The 19,668-nt window shown below is 39.7% G+C and overlaps 1 protein-coding gene across 1 annotated transcript in view; it reads right to left on the bottom strand.

The window, feature by feature from the left end:
- The window catches only part of SPTLC3 (serine palmitoyltransferase long chain base subunit 3), a 103,853-nt gene that overhangs the window by 10,239 nt on the left and 73,946 nt on the right, over nt 1-19,668 (bottom strand). Inside the window, exons 7-9 of the mRNA XM_063291351.1 lie at nt 17,809-17,914; nt 17,306-17,525; nt 15,054-15,180 (exon numbers count right to left, since the gene is read on the bottom strand). Of these exons, the coding sequence (XP_063147421.1) occupies nt 15,054-15,180; nt 17,306-17,525; nt 17,809-17,914 (453 nt within the window). The remainder of the gene's footprint in view (nt 1-15,053; nt 15,181-17,305; nt 17,526-17,808; nt 17,915-19,668) is intronic.

The raw sequence follows: 19,668 nt of genomic DNA, 5'->3' as shown, positions 1-19,668 counted from the left end.
TACCTATTTTTCAGGCCCTGTACTGGCTTCCTATCAGCTTCTGAGTGCAATTTAAAGTGATGTTTTAAATCTATAAAGCCTTTTATGGCTTTGCATTCCATTATCTTCAGCAGAAGTATCTCTCTACTGGAATCGGCCTGACTACTTCAATCATACTGGGAGAAGCTCCCATTCTGGGGAGGTCAGGGAGACCGACCTGTTTCTTAATCAATGGCCCAGCCCATGGGAATGGCCTCCAACAAGAAGTGTGTTTGGCTCCAACTCTGGTCACTACCTGGAAGCTTCTTCCAGATGCCTTTTGGCATGTAGGTTTGTCTATTCTGATGGTTAGTTTTATCTTACAAAATTGTCACTGTTATTGTTTTTAAGTTTTGAGCCGTTGAGAGTCTAGTACAATTGTCATGGGATATAAATGTGATAAACACACAAACGAATGAACGCATTAATTAATTAATCAATCTTGGCACCCTCCTTTACCAATTTTGAACCATTTAGTTGCTCTGTATTTCAGTTACTGTTGCTTCCTGATCATCAGATAAATTATTCAATAGGCAGATGAGGTGGCCTGGTACATGTTTTAGGGTTAACTATAGATTGTGTTGTTCACAGTAGAAAGCATTTGTATAATCGATAAAGTAAAAATAGTCATTCTTTTGGAACTTGCTTGCCTTTTCCATAATTCCTGGGATGCATAACTATTAGGGTTGTGCAAAACATTTCTGCTGTGAAATGGCACTACATGCACATGTATGTAGAGACATCAGCGAGCAGCTTCCAAAGCAGCTGCATGAGCTTTGCAAAAGATATGGCTGCTTTAAGGATTCAAAGAAAGGAGCTTAATTTGCACTCTGCCTGTGAAGCACTCTTTCTAATGCTTTGCACGATCATAATAGCTATATCTGGCTCAGCATATGTCTACCTTATGCTGAACCCCATTCCTGATGAGGATCAGGGATTGTAATTACTTGCCATGAATAAGAAATTTTGGTTTTAGCTAGGTGAGTTATAAGCCAGCCCTGCCCTTTGTATACTATTTGGTGTTGCACATGTGCTACACTGACAATAACTACTGTATATAGCAAAATCAGCATAGAGATTCATTTGTGGGACTTAGCTCATGAGGCACAATGATACAATCTTGGTTCATGCTCTAAGATCTGTAGGGTACAATCAGAACCACATTCAAAGCCAAGACTATCTCCTAAGACTTTTGTGAAAGTAAAGTACAATTAACCCATATAAGATGTCCTGAGCATCTCCGAGAATGAGCAGGATAAAACAGGGCAGAAATGGAAAATTTACTGTATGTACTGTTCTAATACAAAGTAGACTGAAGTGCTCCTGAATCTTTCTGTAAAGCAGTCTAAACAAGATTAAGATGAGGACAAAAAGTACATTGCACTATTGTGATTGGTCCTGAGTTTTTCCAGTCAAATCTCTTTAACCTTGACATAAACTTAAGTTCTCCATCTCATATGACACCAATAAGATTTTACTAAAATGATGATGATGATACCACCAGAAAAAACACATTCTAGAATCTGGGAATGTCACAAATGGACAAAGTTAGTTTTGGAATAAATTCAGGCCATTTATTAAAAAAAACTATTCCTATGTTTCACTGGAGATAAATGTATTTCATCTTTACTTGACAATGTAGTATTCTTGCTAGTTTTTTCATCTTCTAGGAGCCAATCATATTTCTGCTGAATTACTTTTAATGTTAGCTGTTAAACTGATAGGCCTAAGCATATTCTTGCAAGAGCTTACACGCTGCCTTTGCACATCACAGAACAAGAGTTCCTGTGGCATCTCTGATTTTTTTTTTAACAGCCTTGACTGAATTGCTATATTTCTCTTTAAGGATGCCACTTTGACAATTGCCATTACAGTGTTTTATTCTTTCTAGAGAAGCAATCCACAGGTACATCCTGCTCCACCCTGGCAAGAATTATTATTATTTTGCAATGTCTCTGGTGTTCTTTGTAATTAGCACTTCTCTTAGGCACAATTTCAAGCCAGACTATTTGGCATTTCCTTATATTCCATTTTTGATGTTGTCATTTAAAAATCAGTAATTACTGCAATCTTGCTCATACTTCCTTTCATCCACTTTGGGTTGAGAAATTAGGTATTTAACATCCTCTGATTTCTGAAGAACTTATATGCCACTAAGCACATACGTTTAGTTAAGAGACAACAATTAACTGGGGAAGTTAAGAGACAAACGTCTTGGTACTTATTTCTACCCTTTATGTTTGTGTTCTTGGTCAGTGCATGCAGCTGTTGAACAGAGATATGATCATATGATTTGGGAGGGGATGTTTAAAACTCCATCCCCCAAAAGATAAATCAGTGTGACAGCATCATTTTAGATGCTGCTGAAATCTAATTCCAAGTTTCTCTCACCACAGACTTTACTAGCTAGAGGCTGCTTTTGGAAACTGCAGTTCAGCCACATCTAGAGCAGAGTTTTTCAAACGTGGCAACTTTAAGATGTATGGACTTCAACTCCCAGAAATCCATGCTGGCTGGGGAATTCTGGGAGTTGAAGTCCACACATTTTAAAATTGCCAAGGTTGAGAAACTCTGCTCTAGAGGACTATGTGTGTGTATATATATTCCTTCCACTACTGAACTACTCCTTGAAGGAGTCTTACTCACAGAGAACTGGCATGTTATGGATAAAGCTAAACTGGAGCCTGCATTCCTAACATGAAAATCTCTATTCTGGGTTGCATTCTGTCGTATCATACGGTTGGGGTGGGTTGGAGGTGTATTTTAGAAACAGCTTGATAGCAACTGATTACACTGAGATAAGAATAGTTAAAAGTCAGAAAATCTATTCTTAAGCAGTAACGACTATCACATAAAATTATGCCAAATGGATCAGAAGGATATTTTCCATGCAGACGATTGATGATATTCCCAAATTAAAAGTAGGGTGGGTGGTAAGTGATGAGAAGTAGTTGGTTTGCTGTAGGAGAATTAGTTTGCATTTCAGTTTTCTCTTCTTCCATTCTGAAGACTGGAATACTAAGGTTTCAAATATGATGGTTTAATATAGTACCCCCACACATCAAGAGATTCTTCCAACAATTAACTGGTAGGTCCATGCCAATGCACAGTTCAGACGTCTCTGTGCATATCCTCTTCTCCCACCTTTTCATGTATTGCTAGAAGTCCTAAAGTGTTGCACACTAGATTCATATACTCTGCAACAACCAGCCTTCTCTTAATGTTACTGTTGAAAGTAGAAAACTACTGTCTTTCTTTTCCCCAAAAGATAACCCATTTTAGGGCAATTGTATGGGTTATCAGCAGTTCAAAAAAAATCATAGCAGCTGAAGTGACATGATGTACGGTATCTAACAACCCAATCCCAAATGTACAGTACCTACTCAGGAGTACGTCCTATTGAATCCAAAAAGCTTTCTCTTAAGTAAAAGGGCACAGAACTGCAGCCTCAATTCTTGTGAATGTACCCACAAACAAGTGAGATGTATCTATTGACAACATCCAGATAACTACATTCTACAGCAGCCTTCCTTAATTAACACTCATCATCCCAAGCCAGTTCAGCTAAATAATGTGCTGGTTAAAGGTGACAGGAATTGCATCAAGTTGGGGAAAGCTCTTCTAAAAATCCCCAGGAAGAAGCTCAATTTTGAAAGATGGTAACTCAAGTAATACACACATTTTAATAATATATCCCTAAAATGCAAAAATATCTACAAAATTTGGCAATGATTTACCAGGAACGAATACAAGTCTAGGGTTTTATTCTTTTAAAAATGATGGTTGACACGCATTCTTTTTCAGCTAGTAACTTTTTTATAATGACACTTTGGAATTATTTATGACTTTGCTGAATTAAAATAAGGAGAACAACAAAAGTCTATAAGGGACACATGGAATAAAGGAGCAAGACAGCTGCCATGATGTTACTACGCTTGACCCTAGTAGTTAGCATGTGCAAGGATGTGGTCAAAAATAACTGTTCTGAAGTATGAATCTAGGGCAACCACAAAGGAATCAAAGAGCCCAAATGTCACATACAGTACCGTAAGGGGCTTGTTAACCACAAGTTCCCCCCTTCCAGGAAAAGATCTTAGTCTCAGGAAACCACTGGTTTTACCAACATGAAAGCTGTACATACTTGGAAATTTCCAGTTACCTACTGAATGCTCTCATGGCATTGTTCTCTTTGCAACATCTTTATGGTCCTGGCTTACTTCTTGGCTGCCATCCATGAATTGAGTCAAGAACCTTATACTGGCTATTATTGGATATTTGCTGTGCTTGTTGTGGGATGCTGCTATTTGCAATGTAGCCACTCATTATTCAATTCTTGTCCTCTCTGTACCCCCAGACCCACCATCTACATCCCACCTAAGCATAAACAGGTAGCTCATAAGAGAGTCAATTACTGCAAGCCCATGGTTGCAATGGATGACTCACGGTGGGGGTAGAATGGCCTTCCAGCCTTTCATATGCTGCACTAGCTTTAAAACATAGAACCTGCAAGAAAGATGCTGACCTTCATCCCACTTGAATGACATCTAAATGAAATGATCTACTGAATGTTCCATTCCTTTATCAAAGAGTGGGGGTGGGAGAGGAGATTATGGAAGAAATTAAGCAATTTAGAGATTAATAGCTATTTTTAGCAGAGCGCTCCTGAGTATAGCAACAGTCATGATTTAGCAAGTGAGTAAGCACATAGCATAGCTTCAACTCTATCGGGGATTAGGCTCAAGAGGAAGTTGGACAGCTAGAGCTAGTGGAAGGCTATGGTTTTTCATTTAACAGGTACAGCATGGGGTACAGTATCTGTATGTCTTTGGTCTTCTTTGTATCCAATTGTGTTTTTTCACTTCTATAGTTCCTTGGTGCTTGATAATGAATGCACCTTGTTTTCTTTGTTTTGGGGTCTTGCATAGGGAATATTATTAACATGGATACATGTGCTTGTCCTAGCTTTGCAAATCCATAATAAATTTTGGAGACTCAAGTACTTTGTGTTGTCCTGTCTGAATAGATAAAATGAAGTTCATCACTGATATAGTGGTAGGGAAGGGAGAAGAAAGTGTAATTGGGATAAAAATAAATTCTGAAGTTCCCCTTTACAATTTTTTCTTCAACAAGCCATAGAATTTAAGTATACTTAACACTTGCTGCCATATAACAAAATGGGTAGAACTATGCTGTGTTTTTGCTTATTTCAACAAATATTAAATTCCTTTCAGGAGGCCACATACTTTCCTCTATCTATCTATCTATCTATCTATCTATCTATCTATCTATCTATCTATCTGTTTACTTTCTATCTATCTATCTATCTATCTATCTATCTATCTATCTATCTATCTATCTATCTACTTACTTACTAACTATCCTGCCTTTATTATTTTTATAAATAACTCAAGATGGCGAACATACCTAATATTCCCTCCTCCTCCTATTTTCCCCACAACAACAACCCTGTGAGGTGAGTTGGGCTGAGAGAGAGGGACTGGCCCAAGGTCACCCAGCCGGCTTTCGTGCCTAAGGCGGGACTAGAACTCTCGGTCTCCTGGTTTCTAGCCCATTGCCTTAACCACTAGACCAAACTGGCTCTCCTATTACTATTACTCTGTCAGCATTTGTACATCTACTTTCATGACAGTTTTCCACAAGATCCACTCCTGAAACTATCAAAAAAGGTCTATCCCATTTTCAGAACGTCTCATCACATTTGCATCCTTTACTAATTTCCTCAGTCTTTTACTAGTAATCGTACTGTCTGATTCATTCTTTTGCCATGTGTATGTATGTATAGATCAATGTTTAAATCACATATTCAAACTAAAAGACTTTTTTTTCTAGGCAGATATTCACCTGTCATCATTCTTAGTGATTTTGGGTCTTCAAATGGCTCAATCACTTTTTTTATACTCTCTCATCTTGTTCCCATGTCATATAACTCTATCTACCCACCCATCATTCTGGAGCATAAATTGGAATTACCATCAACCTACGGATTCCTATTTTCATGCACTTACAACAGATGCCACCAATTTATACTTTCTGGCATATAATTTAGTCCTTTCTTTCAAAGTTAAACCTACACCATCTCTTCCCACATATATCTGTCAACTCCGTAAGATCTGACTCTTAAGAGGCTAAATATCTTCCTCTTTCTCATAGTTTCTCAAATATACCACATATCTAGTTTTCTTTGTTTCAGCTCATTAGTTAATTAATGCTTTTTGCTTTTATTCTTCTTAGGTTCCATGTTGCAATCTCCACATGCCAGGTGGGCCTATAAATACTGACCTCTGCTGCTTATCATGGTTTTGATTTTTTTGAGGCTTTCACATAATGTTTTTTACCAATATAAAGAAAATATAGACTAGGTTATATTTGTGCCACATCTACATTCCCTGCTAACAGTAAAGGCAATACTGGTCAGTTTTGACAAATTTTGGCCAGTATGCCACAAGCACAAGCAAGCATGCTCACACTTTCTATGTAGCCTAGGATTTCTAATGTAGAGACTACATTACAAGCCAACTTACAGTTACTGTGTCCCTCTAACTAGGAGGTAGATGCAATGTGTGTATGCATGTGCACACGCATGCACAATCACATAGGCTATTATTCTTTAGAACTGCCATTCAGCATTCTTGTGACAAATTCTTTAAATTATGTAAACTGCAAATAGCTTAGCCATTCCTGCAACAAGTCTAAAACAAAAGCAGCTGTGTCAGAGTAACCCCACTCAAGTCCCCCCAATTTTCCTGTTGCTAATACAAACAATAGCCTCAAGGTATCCCCAAAAATTCATCTGCTGTAACATGTACTTAACATTTAAGTACAGTGAAATGCTTGCACAGTCAGACTGTCAAATTTCAAGGAAGTTTTTTAAATGTTGCTTTAAAAGTTGAATAAATAAATAAATTGAATAAATACATACATACATACATAAAAATTAATACCCTGTTTTTAAAAGATCAAAGAAAAATTCCCGAATTCACTCTAGCACAGGAGAAAATGAAAAGCTCTAGTTCCACTGTTATGCATGATATCACCCCATTTATTCTGCAATATTGTTCCACCCACTGTAGTCATCCCACCACTGAGGTGGCTCCTTTGTGTTACATATTCCCAAGTGATGAGAAGTACCACTGGCACTTCTACTAATGGAGGAGAGTACAGTGGACATGTAAAGTATTGGGAGAAGATGTCATCATACCTGGAGAAGATCTAGTAAAAGAAGTGAGATTTATCATGATCACCTTAACTCATTTTTATCTACTTAATTAATTCTATGTTGCCTTTCGATAGAGTATTTTTTGAAGTAGCTCACCTAAGCATTTAAACATCAGTATATCAAAGAACCTTGCAAAGGGTCTGCCATAAGTTTAGTAATGCCATATTCCTATTCCATGGCTTTAATATTTGCTTCCACTGTAATGATAGAAGTATAGAGAGTGCATGAAGACAAATTACAGGCTACCTGTGGTTACCCAGTGTGAGATGCCCATACCTTATCAACCAAAGATACCCCAGCCTTCCATCTTACTGCCTTACCCCTCCCCTCCATCTTCAAATTCAAATTGTTATTTTCTCTGAACCTCTGGTGCATTTGACTCAGGCCCCTCTCTCATGGGTGCATAATCATTCAAGAGACATCTTTGAAGTATAGAAAATAAGTGTTCCACTATGTTGTGCATCAAGAACTGAGTTATTAATGGGCACCACACTTTAAGGAGGACTCAGAGAGTAAAAAACAGTGCAAAGAGCGAGCAATGAAAAAGATCAGGAGGCTGGTGCTTAGCGTGGTTAGATATGGGAAAAGAGGGCAGAGATAAATAGATAACTGAAGGAGGGTCATGCAGGAGGACAGGACCTGTCCTGTATTGATGCAGAGCATAGGGCATGGTATATCAGTCTGAAGTGTTAACTTAAGGCAGACTCCAATATTGGGAAGTTTTCTAACAGTAAGGGCAGTCTGACAGTAGAGCCAAACAACCTGGGAAACTGATATATTCTACTTTGCTAGATACATACAAGCCGAGGCTGGATAGCTATTTGTTGGGGAAGCTTTAGCCTGGATTCCTGCACTGAGCAAATGGTCAAACCTGATTGCCTAAATGGCCCGTTCCAACTTATGGTTCTATTTAGATTTCTGCATTGCTGGTTATTATGATATAATATTATGCTATTAATTATTTCATTGCCATGTTGCTTGACTGAATTTATATATAAGAATTTTTGGATTTTCTTTGGGCCATTCTTTGTATACATAACTAAGAATCTCTGCTAGAGAGCAAAAAAGGATAGCATGAAGAGCAGAAATCTGAAATGACATTCCTGAAAAACGTTACATTTTCATGGCAAAACATTTAAACATGTCTTGTGACTGTTTGAGACATAAACAAAACACACTCTATCCCTTCTCACACCAAGACCATTGTGAATGGACCTGAAGGAATTATGAAGGGATAATGTGTGTGATTGATAGGCAAGCAGAGAAGGGAAGAGAGACTTCTCCACCAGATGATAAAAAGGATATAAGTTACTCCTTCCTCAGCCTTTCCACTTTCATCTCATTTTTGTTTGTGTGTTTTGCGGTCAGAGACCACACACACTTAACAGAAAGCCTCCCCCACCTGCCTATACATGTTTTGCTGAGCTATTTTAACGCACAAGAACAGATATTACAGTGATAGGTACTTTTGAAAAACCTCAGGGCTTGAACACAATTACAGACTCGCGGCCAGATGCAGCTCAACATTAAATCAGGGTAACTTAGCAAAGGCATGACACGGGAGCCAAAATGGCTAGTGTATTTTGCCTAAAGCGGGTTTCAGCGTGTCACTTTTACAAGTTCAAGCTGTAGCTGGAATACTTTAGATCACTAAGAAATTAAAACTTAAGAATCAAGAGCACATCTGGTATGAAGGAAAAGGAAGGACTAATTATCTCCTCCACCACCTCCTCCAAATATATTTTTGAAACGAGAGAGCTTAGTTTTCCTGAGAATATGGCAATGGAAGTTTCAAAATTTCTGCCTATATTCTTTTGGGGGATGGGAGGGGACTTAAATCCTTTAAATTCAGGATTGTCTTCCTTCCATCTAAGCAAACCATGTTCTACCTTTAATGGGTGCTGATGAAGCCATTAAAGGATGTACAGACGAAAACCACTGAGGATGAACTGCAGGCCTGTGAGAGTCTGAGCGGGTGCACCAAGAGTGCGCTTTACACATGACCTGGAGATGGCACTATATTCCTATATTTCAAATCCACTTCCTACTGATAGAGGTATGACAGTAAATCGTTAAGATAGATGGGGGTGGTGGTTTACATACAAAGCATTCGAGACCCATGATATATTCTGGACTGATAAACTCCAGAAGTATTTGTATGTGTGTGGTATATGTACTGTATATTTATTATAAATATAGCTACCTAAAATTTTAGAGTAAACTTTCCCTGTAGATTAGTAGTATCTCTGAATTATATACAGGGCAGTGGGACAGAGAAAGCATTTTACAAAAATCTTATTCCTATTAAAGTGTAATATGTGCTTAACAATATGCCCTTTAAAGTGGGAAGAGGGTTAAAATAAAGTATCTTTTTCTTAATGGAAATATTTTTTCTTGTACAGTACAGAGCAGCTTTCTGTCATGGGAACTCTTTATCCCTATATGCACTCTGAAATAGCCCAGCCCAGAGATAAGTATCAACGCTGAGGAACTAGGCTTATACTGAAACAGCTAAAAATTAAAGGCTGGTTTGAGATAAAACGTTCTGATTAAAAAGATTTTTTTTAAGGGGGTGGTTAGGAAGAGGGGGACCATCACCCTGCCACAATAACGTGAATTTAACCTCAATAATTGCAAAAGGAAACCTCACATTTTCTTTAGTCCTCCTCTAAGAATTGAATCCAGTTGATTACTATCAAGCTTTATGAGCCACCTTCAGGAGATCCGCCACTATCTCAGCTGAGATAAAAACTACCTGACTCTTATGTGGCTATTATCTATAAACAGGTGGCTTATGCAACTTCATGCAAAGTCATTAGAAGAAATAAATATGACTCATTATTTACCTACAGTACCTGTCTAAAAAGCCTGTTCTTTCTAACAGATGAAGTAAGATAAATTCTGCTGGGATTCCAATACATACATTAAACTTCTCATTAATTTTTGAGTGAACTCTATTATGAAACCCTTCTTTATGAAAACGCTTGATGAGCAGGAAAATGAAAGAGCCATCAGCTGCAGGTGAAGCAATTCGAGACAGAGACTAATTTGATCCTTTACACATTTCCTTGGTAGAGAGCTGGCTTGCCAAACTGCTTGACACATTCTGGATTCTCCTCGTTCCTTCAATGGCCTTTAGTAAATGTGCTTCTGAGTTCTATATGGCTTCATTGTAATCAGAGGGTGGTAATGTGGTGCCTCCCAGATATCTAAGAGATGCCTCATTTCTTCCTTGAAATATTGCAGAAATCTCACAAGATTCGGGCAATCACCAAGTACAATAGCTGGAGCCAGAAAAGCTTGCTGATCTACCTGGAATCATTATGGGAGCTAATTTAGTGATATGGAATGAAGTCTTATCAATGTGTTAGCAAATTCTCAGTCCTTTTTTTCAGCTACTCCAGATTCATCTATCCTGAACTGGTGCTAGGAGCCAATGACAGGTTGGATGAAAAATCCTTAGCAACCGTATTAAGACAAATTGATGTGCTTCAATAGCAAATCAATTCCCCCCCCCCAACAGAGGATCACGCCTTGTACTTTTGTTTCTTGACTTGATTTTAGAATTCCAAATGGCAATGTTGGCATCACTGTTCAAAGGTATGTTAAACTTCTCACTCTTATCTGTACTTTGACAACTTTCCAACTGGAAGGACTATGCACATTTTCTACAGGGATTACTTGGAAGGCAGTTTGGAAGCTTTCTTAATTCATGTGCAGTGGGCAGATTACTAACTGAAGCAAGGGAGGAATGTCTTTGGTTGGTACTAGATCATACTGTATAGGCTGGATCTCTAAAACACTGCCTTCTTTCATATAACCTTCCTTGGAAGCCCTTTTCTGGGAACCTTGCTTTTGGAAAGGTGAAATTGAATGGGTTTCTTTGTGTTTAACTTCTCTCATTTTAAAATGCCATCTGTATATAAATATTTTGAGAGATATTTGGTACAGTATCAGCCATTCTGGGTTTTTTTCCCCTATTGGTACTAATAATTATGCAAAAATAATTAGAGGGAAGAAGGAAGGTATGAACCATGCACATACAGTTATTTGAGCAAAGTCTGGAAAACTGAAGTTGGTGAATCATGATCATTTTTAGTGTAAAGGATTAAACTGACTAGATGGGAAGTTAAAATTCTCAGCCAAGACAGAATAATTATACAGGTAGTCTTTGACTTACTACCATTCATTTAGCTCCTGTTCAAAGTTACAACAGTGCTGAAAAAATGTGACTTATGACTGGTCCTCACATTACAACCATTGCAGCGTCCCTGCGGTCATGTAATTGTGATTTGGGCACTTGGCAATTGTTGTGCATTTACGATGGTTGCAGTGTCCTGTGAACACATGATCACCATTTGCGACCTTCCCAGCCAGCTTCTGACAAGCAAAGTCAATGGGAAAGCCAGCAGGGAAGGTCGCAGTTGCAGTCACATGATGTCTTGCTTAATGACAGTGGTGATTCAGTTAACAACTACGGCAAAAAAGTTGTAAAACCAAGTGTGGTCATGTGATGCTTCACTTAATGACTGCACCTCTTAACAATAAATTTTATGGTCCCTATTGTGGTTGTGAGTCAAGGACTACCTGTATAACAGATGTCGTCAATGGTCAGAACCAAAAGTCTATTGTCTTGAGTGGGCAGGAGAAAAATGCCTAGGATTTAAACCCTGGGACTGATATATGTGTTTGTGTGTGTGTATTTTGATTCCTGTGTTCTGCAGTAGGCAGATCTTTTGCATAAATATAACTTCTTTCTTGTCTGCAATAAAGCAGCTTTTCTACTCTTGCTGATTCTATGAAGTTTCTGTGATTAGCTGTTAATTGGATTAAGCTTCCATAGAGACATATTTTTTGCTGTATCTGGATAAAGCCTGACACTCCAAGGGTGATGCACTGATGAGAAACCTCCCAAATCTGAGATAGATAGAGAAGGGGCCAATTCCGTAACATCCCTACAGTTTGTCAAGGGAAAGTCTGAAGAGGAAATAACTTGCTACCAAGATGATACAATACTGTGTTTGATATGTGGGCCTTTATTGGCTGTGTTACTATTCAACTGTGTGCCTCATATAACTGAATGCCATGAAAACACATAATAGGCCAAAGCGAGAACTTATTGTCCATCCTAGTTATCCATGACCAAGATCTTTAACTATCCATGACCAAGATTCCTACTCTTAAACATATCAAAAGTGAGCCAGAACATAATCTGAAAAGTGTTAAGTTTTGCCTAAATGTTAACAAATATACGGAGAACATGTGCCCTGCCTTAACAACATGCAGATTATATTTACAACAGAAAGCTTTTTATAAAATATGGATTAGCAGAACTCAAACCTCTACTGTGCCAGAGATTAAATCAATTTCTGGATTCACTGTTAAATAGAAGGCAGATTACCATCCCACCAAATATTATTGTTAACAGCAAACGAGAGCAAGACCAATTCAAAAGATTCTGAAAAAAAACAAATACCTCTTTTTTTCATTATAAGGCAATCACCTTTAATAGCTACATCAACAAGAGAGAGCCCATTTGATATAGTGGTTAAAGGCATCAGGCTGCAAACTGGAAGATCGTGAGTTCTAGTCCTGCCTTAGGCACAAAGCCAGCTGGGCAACTTTCGGCCAGTCACTCTCTCTCAGCCTAGGGAGAAAGCAATGGCCAATCACTTCCAAAGGGGTTGCCAAGAAAACTGCAAACAAAATACTAATCAACAAGAACAGCTCTAATCTGAGCTCCATCCACATGCAAAAGTTGCACTTATCCAAGATAGAGGCTGTGCTCACCTCTCCACAATACTATGAAGTTTGCCGAGCTCTTCATAAGATGAGCTGAGCTGAGCTGATTAACTTCCAGAAGTCCAAAGAAACACTGTAAATATGGTTTTGCAGCATTTCCTGTGGGACTGTGGTGCAGGTGTTTTTCCACTGCCTCCTTGATCCTCAATATCCCCCTCCTTCCTTGAAGTCGACAGACTGCTGTTGCATCTCCCCATCACAACCAATTATTCTGAGGGGTGATGAAGATGTAAGGAAAGAGGACTAGTTGGAATGTTGCTATTTTGCTTTTCCATTGGCCAGTTGGGGGGTGACCTTATTCAAGCAACAAAAAGAACAGGTACATTCTAAACATTTCTAACATTCTCAACTTTTAAGCAAATGAAGACGCCTGTGCGCACAAAATTTATTTATTTTATTTTATTTTATATCTCGCCTTTATTATTTTTATAAATAACTCAAGGGAGGGAATATACCTACTCTAATACTCCTTCCTCCTCCTATTTTCCCCTCAACAGCAACCCCGTGAGGTGGGTTCAGCTGAGAAAGGGGGACTGGCCCAAGGTCACCCAGCCGGCTTTCATGTCTAAGGCAGGACTAGAACTCACAGACTCCTGGTTTCTAGCCTGGCGCCTTAACCTCTAACTTAACCAACTACCATACAAATTACCAGTCATGTTGTAGTTTGAATTAGAGCCACAGCATTGCTCCAATGAGTATGCAGTAACAGAGCACAGATGTCTGAGAGCATTTTGTCAAAAACACAGGATTGAAATAAAGACCTGTATCATTTACTTCTCAAGCTTGGAGAGAATCCTGTGATATTGGAAAGATCAGCACAATATTGCCCTCCATTGGCAAGAATATACAAAAACATTTAAATCAGTCTATTTTTAGGATGTCAATTGCAAACCCTTCCTCTAAATCAAGTTTGGGGCCTTGGTGCCACTTTAGAAAGTGTACAATGATTCTACTCACAGAGACACAGTACTGAAATAATGTGGTACTTCTGTAATTGCTCTATGCCAGCATCTCATACAACCGGCACATAAATGTGTAGATGTTTTATGAAAGTGGGAAGAAAGGAAAGCCCTAAGCATGCTACACAGCAGGAACCTAGGGCTAGACTGCTCCCCTCCCACCAGCACTGACAGGAATTGATCCTGGAGGAAGAAAGAGAACCATGTAACACTGTGCATACCACCCCTAATCCCCGGAGCCAGTCCAGAGGTATATCCTGGTGGATAGTATCAAAAGCTGCTGAAGGTCAAAGAGGGCTAGGATGGATGCACGCCCCCGCCATCATGAGTCAACCATGGTTCATTGACAAAGATGTCTCAGTACCATGTCCGGGTCTGAACCCAGACTGAAATGGGTCCAGACAATCTGCTTTCTCCAGTGCTCTCTAGAGCTGTAAGGTGGCCACCCTCTCTACATCCTTCCCTAAAATGAGCACCTTAAAGACAGGACAAAAAACCAGGTGGTGGAGGGGGTGCATGAGAGGTGTGGCGTGGGGCAGGGAGGGTGTGAGGGGCATGCAAGGGTGCGCTAATGACCAGCGCAGCATGAGTGCAGAGAGGTTGGGGGAGGGTGCATGGGTGGGGGAGACTTAACTCAGCGACTTGCGACCTTCCCTGCTGGCTTTCCCATTGACTTTCTGGGGAAGTCGGCAAGGAAGGTCGCAAATTTGTAAGTGTGAACTGGTTGCCAAGCACCCCATTCATGATCATGTGACTGCAGGGGTGCTGGAACTCTTACTGGTTGTAATTTGTTCAGCGCTATGGTAATTTGGGTCACTGAACAAATGGTTGTAGGTCAAGGACTATACAAACACCTGGAATGAACAGGGGACAAGGCAGAGCATGCAACATCCTCCAAGCAGAATGTACTTACAGATATTATGTGAGTCAGGTATCTTGGTCCCAGGATACCAAATATCATTACAGTATACGCTATTACTATGATAATTCCCATCCATTGTCAATAAAAACAAGACGTAGTTAGTGAAATATCCTACCTTGTGTGGTCCCATCTAGTCCCAACAAGCATTTCATTGCTCTTATAATTTGTTCTGCTATAGGCGGACACATAGATGTGGCATAGGTTGTGCTATGTGAGTGAACTCGTAAGTAGTCCACTAATTCCTTAAAGCAAAAGAACAATATTTCAGTGTGGTCATCAGAAACCCTCTTCTACTAGAATAGAGATTGGCAAATGAGAAAAATACTCTTCTTCCTGTGCATAAATGGTATAATTTAGTTTATCATTAAACAACAGTTAAATTCTTGTCCCCTCATCAATGAATTCTTATTTGAGCATGTTTCTGGATATTTCCTGAAACAACAGTTTTAAAGGAACAACCAAAACAGTCAAGACAAATAAACAAACAAATAAAACCGGTACACAGAAAGAAAAATTGTATTTCCAAATTGTCTTGTAAAAACCTAAGATGTCCTATCTTGATTTTATTTACATATAGTACATGTATCACATACCCAGAAAAATGAAATGGTACTATTTTGCCAAGAGCAACAATTTTCATATTACTCCTGATTCTAATATGAACATCATTATCCTCTTTTTTAACTGTCTGACTTTCTGTTTTGTACTCCATTGTGAACCATGTCAAGGGTTTTTAAGGGTTTCACTCTTAAAAATTATTATCCACTCTGCTCCTTAGGACTTGCCATGGTATAGATCTAAATTTATAAATCAGTGTATAAACTTAACATACTACATAATATTTAAACACAATATGCTATCCATAATGAGATCTCATGTCCATTTACAAACAATATAGCAACTGAAAGTTCACAATGCTAACCTTACTATTTAGGTAAAATGAGATTTTCATTTATGTTTAACTCTATGTACTAGTTTGGCAGGATCAGCAGGTAAGCATTTCAAAAGTGCTTGAGAACAATATGCAAATTGTCGCTATATTTTCAACTTACATGATCATATCTGGCAACATTAATTAGAAAATACTTATTGTGAGTAATCTGTAGGCAGACCAGTGGAATGAAATACTGACAGAGCTAATCCCACAGGAAACAGATCTGTTTTTGCTATCCTTAGGAATTACTAAAAAGTTTTACATTCTATGCCATGTGAGCACTCTGAAACTATCTGCCGCTCTTCAGAGGTTGTTCAACTTTTACAGCTGTAACCAAGGTGTTATAAGTGGTGAGAAAACTGTAGCTGAGCAGCATGTGGGGATCCAGGGATATCCATACTCAGTATAGGGAAAAGAAGGGATTCCAAAAGTACTGTTTGCGTTCCACAGCATATCACTTGGAAGGGTATCTATGCATATTGATCCAGATAAAGATTTTCAGAGCTAAAGTAATCAAAAATTCAAGGGCAGGAATCAACAGTATTTTTTTTTTTGTTGCTTTGGGCCAACCCCCATTCCTCAACAATTTGGCCTGTGAGGACTGCATAAGATTGCTTTGATCAGAAGGACAAGATCATTGCAGCCTACTTTAGTACTTTTAAAGATGAAAATGGATGCATTAAGCATCACAGAGAATTACATCTGCTTTGACCTTTACAGGTGGTCTTCACTTAACTACTCCTTCAGCAACCATTCAAATTTACGGCAGCATTGAGCATGTAGTACTTATGACTGGTCCTCGTACTTATGTTGGTTGCAGCATCTCCATGGTCACATGATCGCGATCTAGGTGCTTGGCCCCATCTCGCAATTACGATGTTGCAGTGTCTCACGGTACATAATCGTAATTTGTGACCTTCTTTGCCAGCTTCCTACGAGCAAAGTCAATTTGGAAGCTGGTGGGAGGTTGCAAATGGCGACCACATGACGTCCTCACTTAACAACCTGCAGTGATTCATTTAACAATGAGAATCGAAAGTGTCACTATTTATGACCATGTTGCTTAGCAACAGAAATCCCAGTCCCAATTACCATGATTAAGTGAGGACTAGCTGTAATTTCCTTAAAATGGTAAAACTGAGCTGCCAAAAATTGGCCCTTTTGCTGTCAACTTTTGGCAGTGCAATCTCAGGATGCTCAGAGAGTTTCAAACTGAAGCTGTGGGCTGCAAATGGCCTGAGGCTACCCATCCCAGCTAATAGGGAAAACTTTTTGCAGAGTTTGAAAATTACTAGGATTCTCGAAAGATCAGAAGACCCTAGTTTCCTGACTGAATCCACAATTTCGGGTATTATTCAACTTTTTTAGAAGCCAGTTGTTGTTACATCCATGATGGTCTGTATATTGCTGATGCCAATGATTACCGCTCTTACCTTTTTGCCAGCTATATAACCTCCAGCTGCTCCAAAACTTTTTGTGAACGTTCCCATCAATACATCAACATCGTTAGGATCCATTCCAAAGTATTCCACAACTCCCCTTCCTGTAGGACCAACAGCACCTATGCTATGGGCTTCGTCCAAGTAGACGTAGGCTTTGTATTTTCTCTTTAAGGCAACAACTTCTGGCAAGTGTACAATAGAGCCTTCCATACTAGAAAAACAAGAAAGCTAATGAGTACTGATCTAATGGATGAAACTGTATGAATCAATCTATTATAATGCCAACATCATGACAATTCTTCCTCTCAAAACTATTTCCCCAAAACAAATAAAAATAAAAATAAAAAAACAATCATACAAGCAACAGAAGAAACAAATTAAGAAAAATCCAACTTGTATACTGTAATTGAATGGGTTTCTGGCCACTATGTTTAACACATAGTATAGGGGTATTTTAATTTGCATGCTCAGTTGAAATTACACATTTTACATACCTGTAAATGCCCTCTACTAGAATAAGAATTTTTTTCCATGCTCTTCGGCTTCGAGGTTGTCCATGTATTACTGCATCCTTCAACAGCATTTCTAAGCTCTGCATATCTGGTTTTAAAAATACAAGAAAATATCAACTATTGTATCGTATTTATATTTTGTATTTCTAGAAACCGCAAATCCATCATGTAAAAAATTTAAACCAAGTGTGAGATGCTTAGGAAAACAAACCAAGATTCTGTATATGCTATTACTACTGAAACTTTTAAAATATGGACTGAATCTAGTAAAATATAAATTGGAATGCTCTTTCACAATCTCTTTTAGGAAAGAAAATGTCCATTAAATTGGGACATAAACTCCAAGTTTATGTGGACACAGTAGTGTCACATGGGCTGATTTTACAGCCCCGATAACTGTCCGCGCAGCCGCATTCTGGACCAGCTGAAGCTTCTGAATGCTTTTCAAGGGTAGCCCCATGTAGAGCGCATTGTAGTCTATATGGGAAATGACAAGGGCATGAGTGACTGTTCAGAGGGCATCTCAGTCCAGGAATGGGCGTAGTTGGCGCACCACCCAGAGATGTGCAAAGGCCCTCCTGGCTGCGACTGCTACCTGCTCTTCGAGCAGGAGTTGCGAGTCCAGGAGGACCCCCAGGTTCTGCACTGGCTCCGAATGGGGCAGTGCCACCCCATCCAGAACCAAAGATGACAACTTCCTGGAACCCAAGGGGCCATCAATCCACAGCCACTCTGTCTTACCAGGGTTCAGTTGAAGCCTGTTGTTCCCCATCCAGTCCCCCACAGCCCCCAGGCACCTGGAAAGGGTGGAGACCGCATTACTTACTTTACCTGGGATGGAGATATATAACTGGGTATCATCGGCATATTGATTATACCTCATCCCCTGGTGATGGATAATCTCACCCAACGGTTTCATGTAGATGTTAAATAAGAGAGGAGAGTGAACCGAACCCTGTGGCACCCCACAATAGAGGGATCAAGGGCCGGATCTCTCGTCTCCTATCACCACTGATTGGGAATGGCCCTGGAGGAAGGAGGTGGACCAGCGCAAAACTACACCCCCCACCCCCAACCCCCTGAGCCGCCCCAGAAGGATACCATGGTCAATGGTATCGAAAGCCACTGAGACGTCCAAGAGAGCCAGGATGGATTCACTCCCTCCATCCCACTCCCACCAGAGATCATCCATAAGTGCGACCAATGCGGTCTCCATCCCATATCCTGGCCTGAAACCTGACTGAAAGGGGTCCAGATAATCTGTTTCCTCCAGAATTCTCTGGAGCTGCAATGCAACCAGTTTCTCAACCACCTATCCCAAGAAGGGAAGGTAGAAGACAGGGCGAAAATTGCCCAGTATAGTAGGGTCCAAGGATGGCTTCTTGAGGAGGGGGTGTACCAGCGCCTCCTTGAAGGCAGCTGGAAACTCCCCCTCCCTCAAGGATGCATTAACCATCGCTTGGACCCAACCACAAGTCACTTCCCGGACTGATTTTGTCAGCCAGGAAGGGCATGGGTCAAGCTGACATGTGGTTGCATTCACAGTCCGGAGAATCCTGTCCACTTCCTCAGGCCCAACAGGATCAAATCGTTCCCAGATAACAGGGTAAGTACATTCCCCTGGCATTTCCCAGACTCCACTTCACACTTAGAGTCCAACTTAGAATGGATCTGAGCAATTTTATCTTGCAGATGTTGTGAAAACTCTTCCAAACAGCCCTGTAGGTGGGTCCCTGGATCTACCTGTCCCAGAAGAGATCGAGCGATCTTGAAAAGGGCCATTGGATGGCATTTTGCGGATGCAATAAGAGCGGAGAAATACTCATGTTTCGCCACTCTTAC

Source organism: Candoia aspera, chromosome 1 (assembly GCF_035149785.1).
Source record: "Candoia aspera isolate rCanAsp1 chromosome 1, rCanAsp1.hap2, whole genome shotgun sequence".
Lineage (NCBI taxonomy): Eukaryota > Metazoa > Chordata > Lepidosauria > Squamata > Boidae > Candoia > Candoia aspera.
Note: the sequence above shows the minus strand (reverse complement) of the source record. Positions and strands in the feature narration are given on the sequence as shown.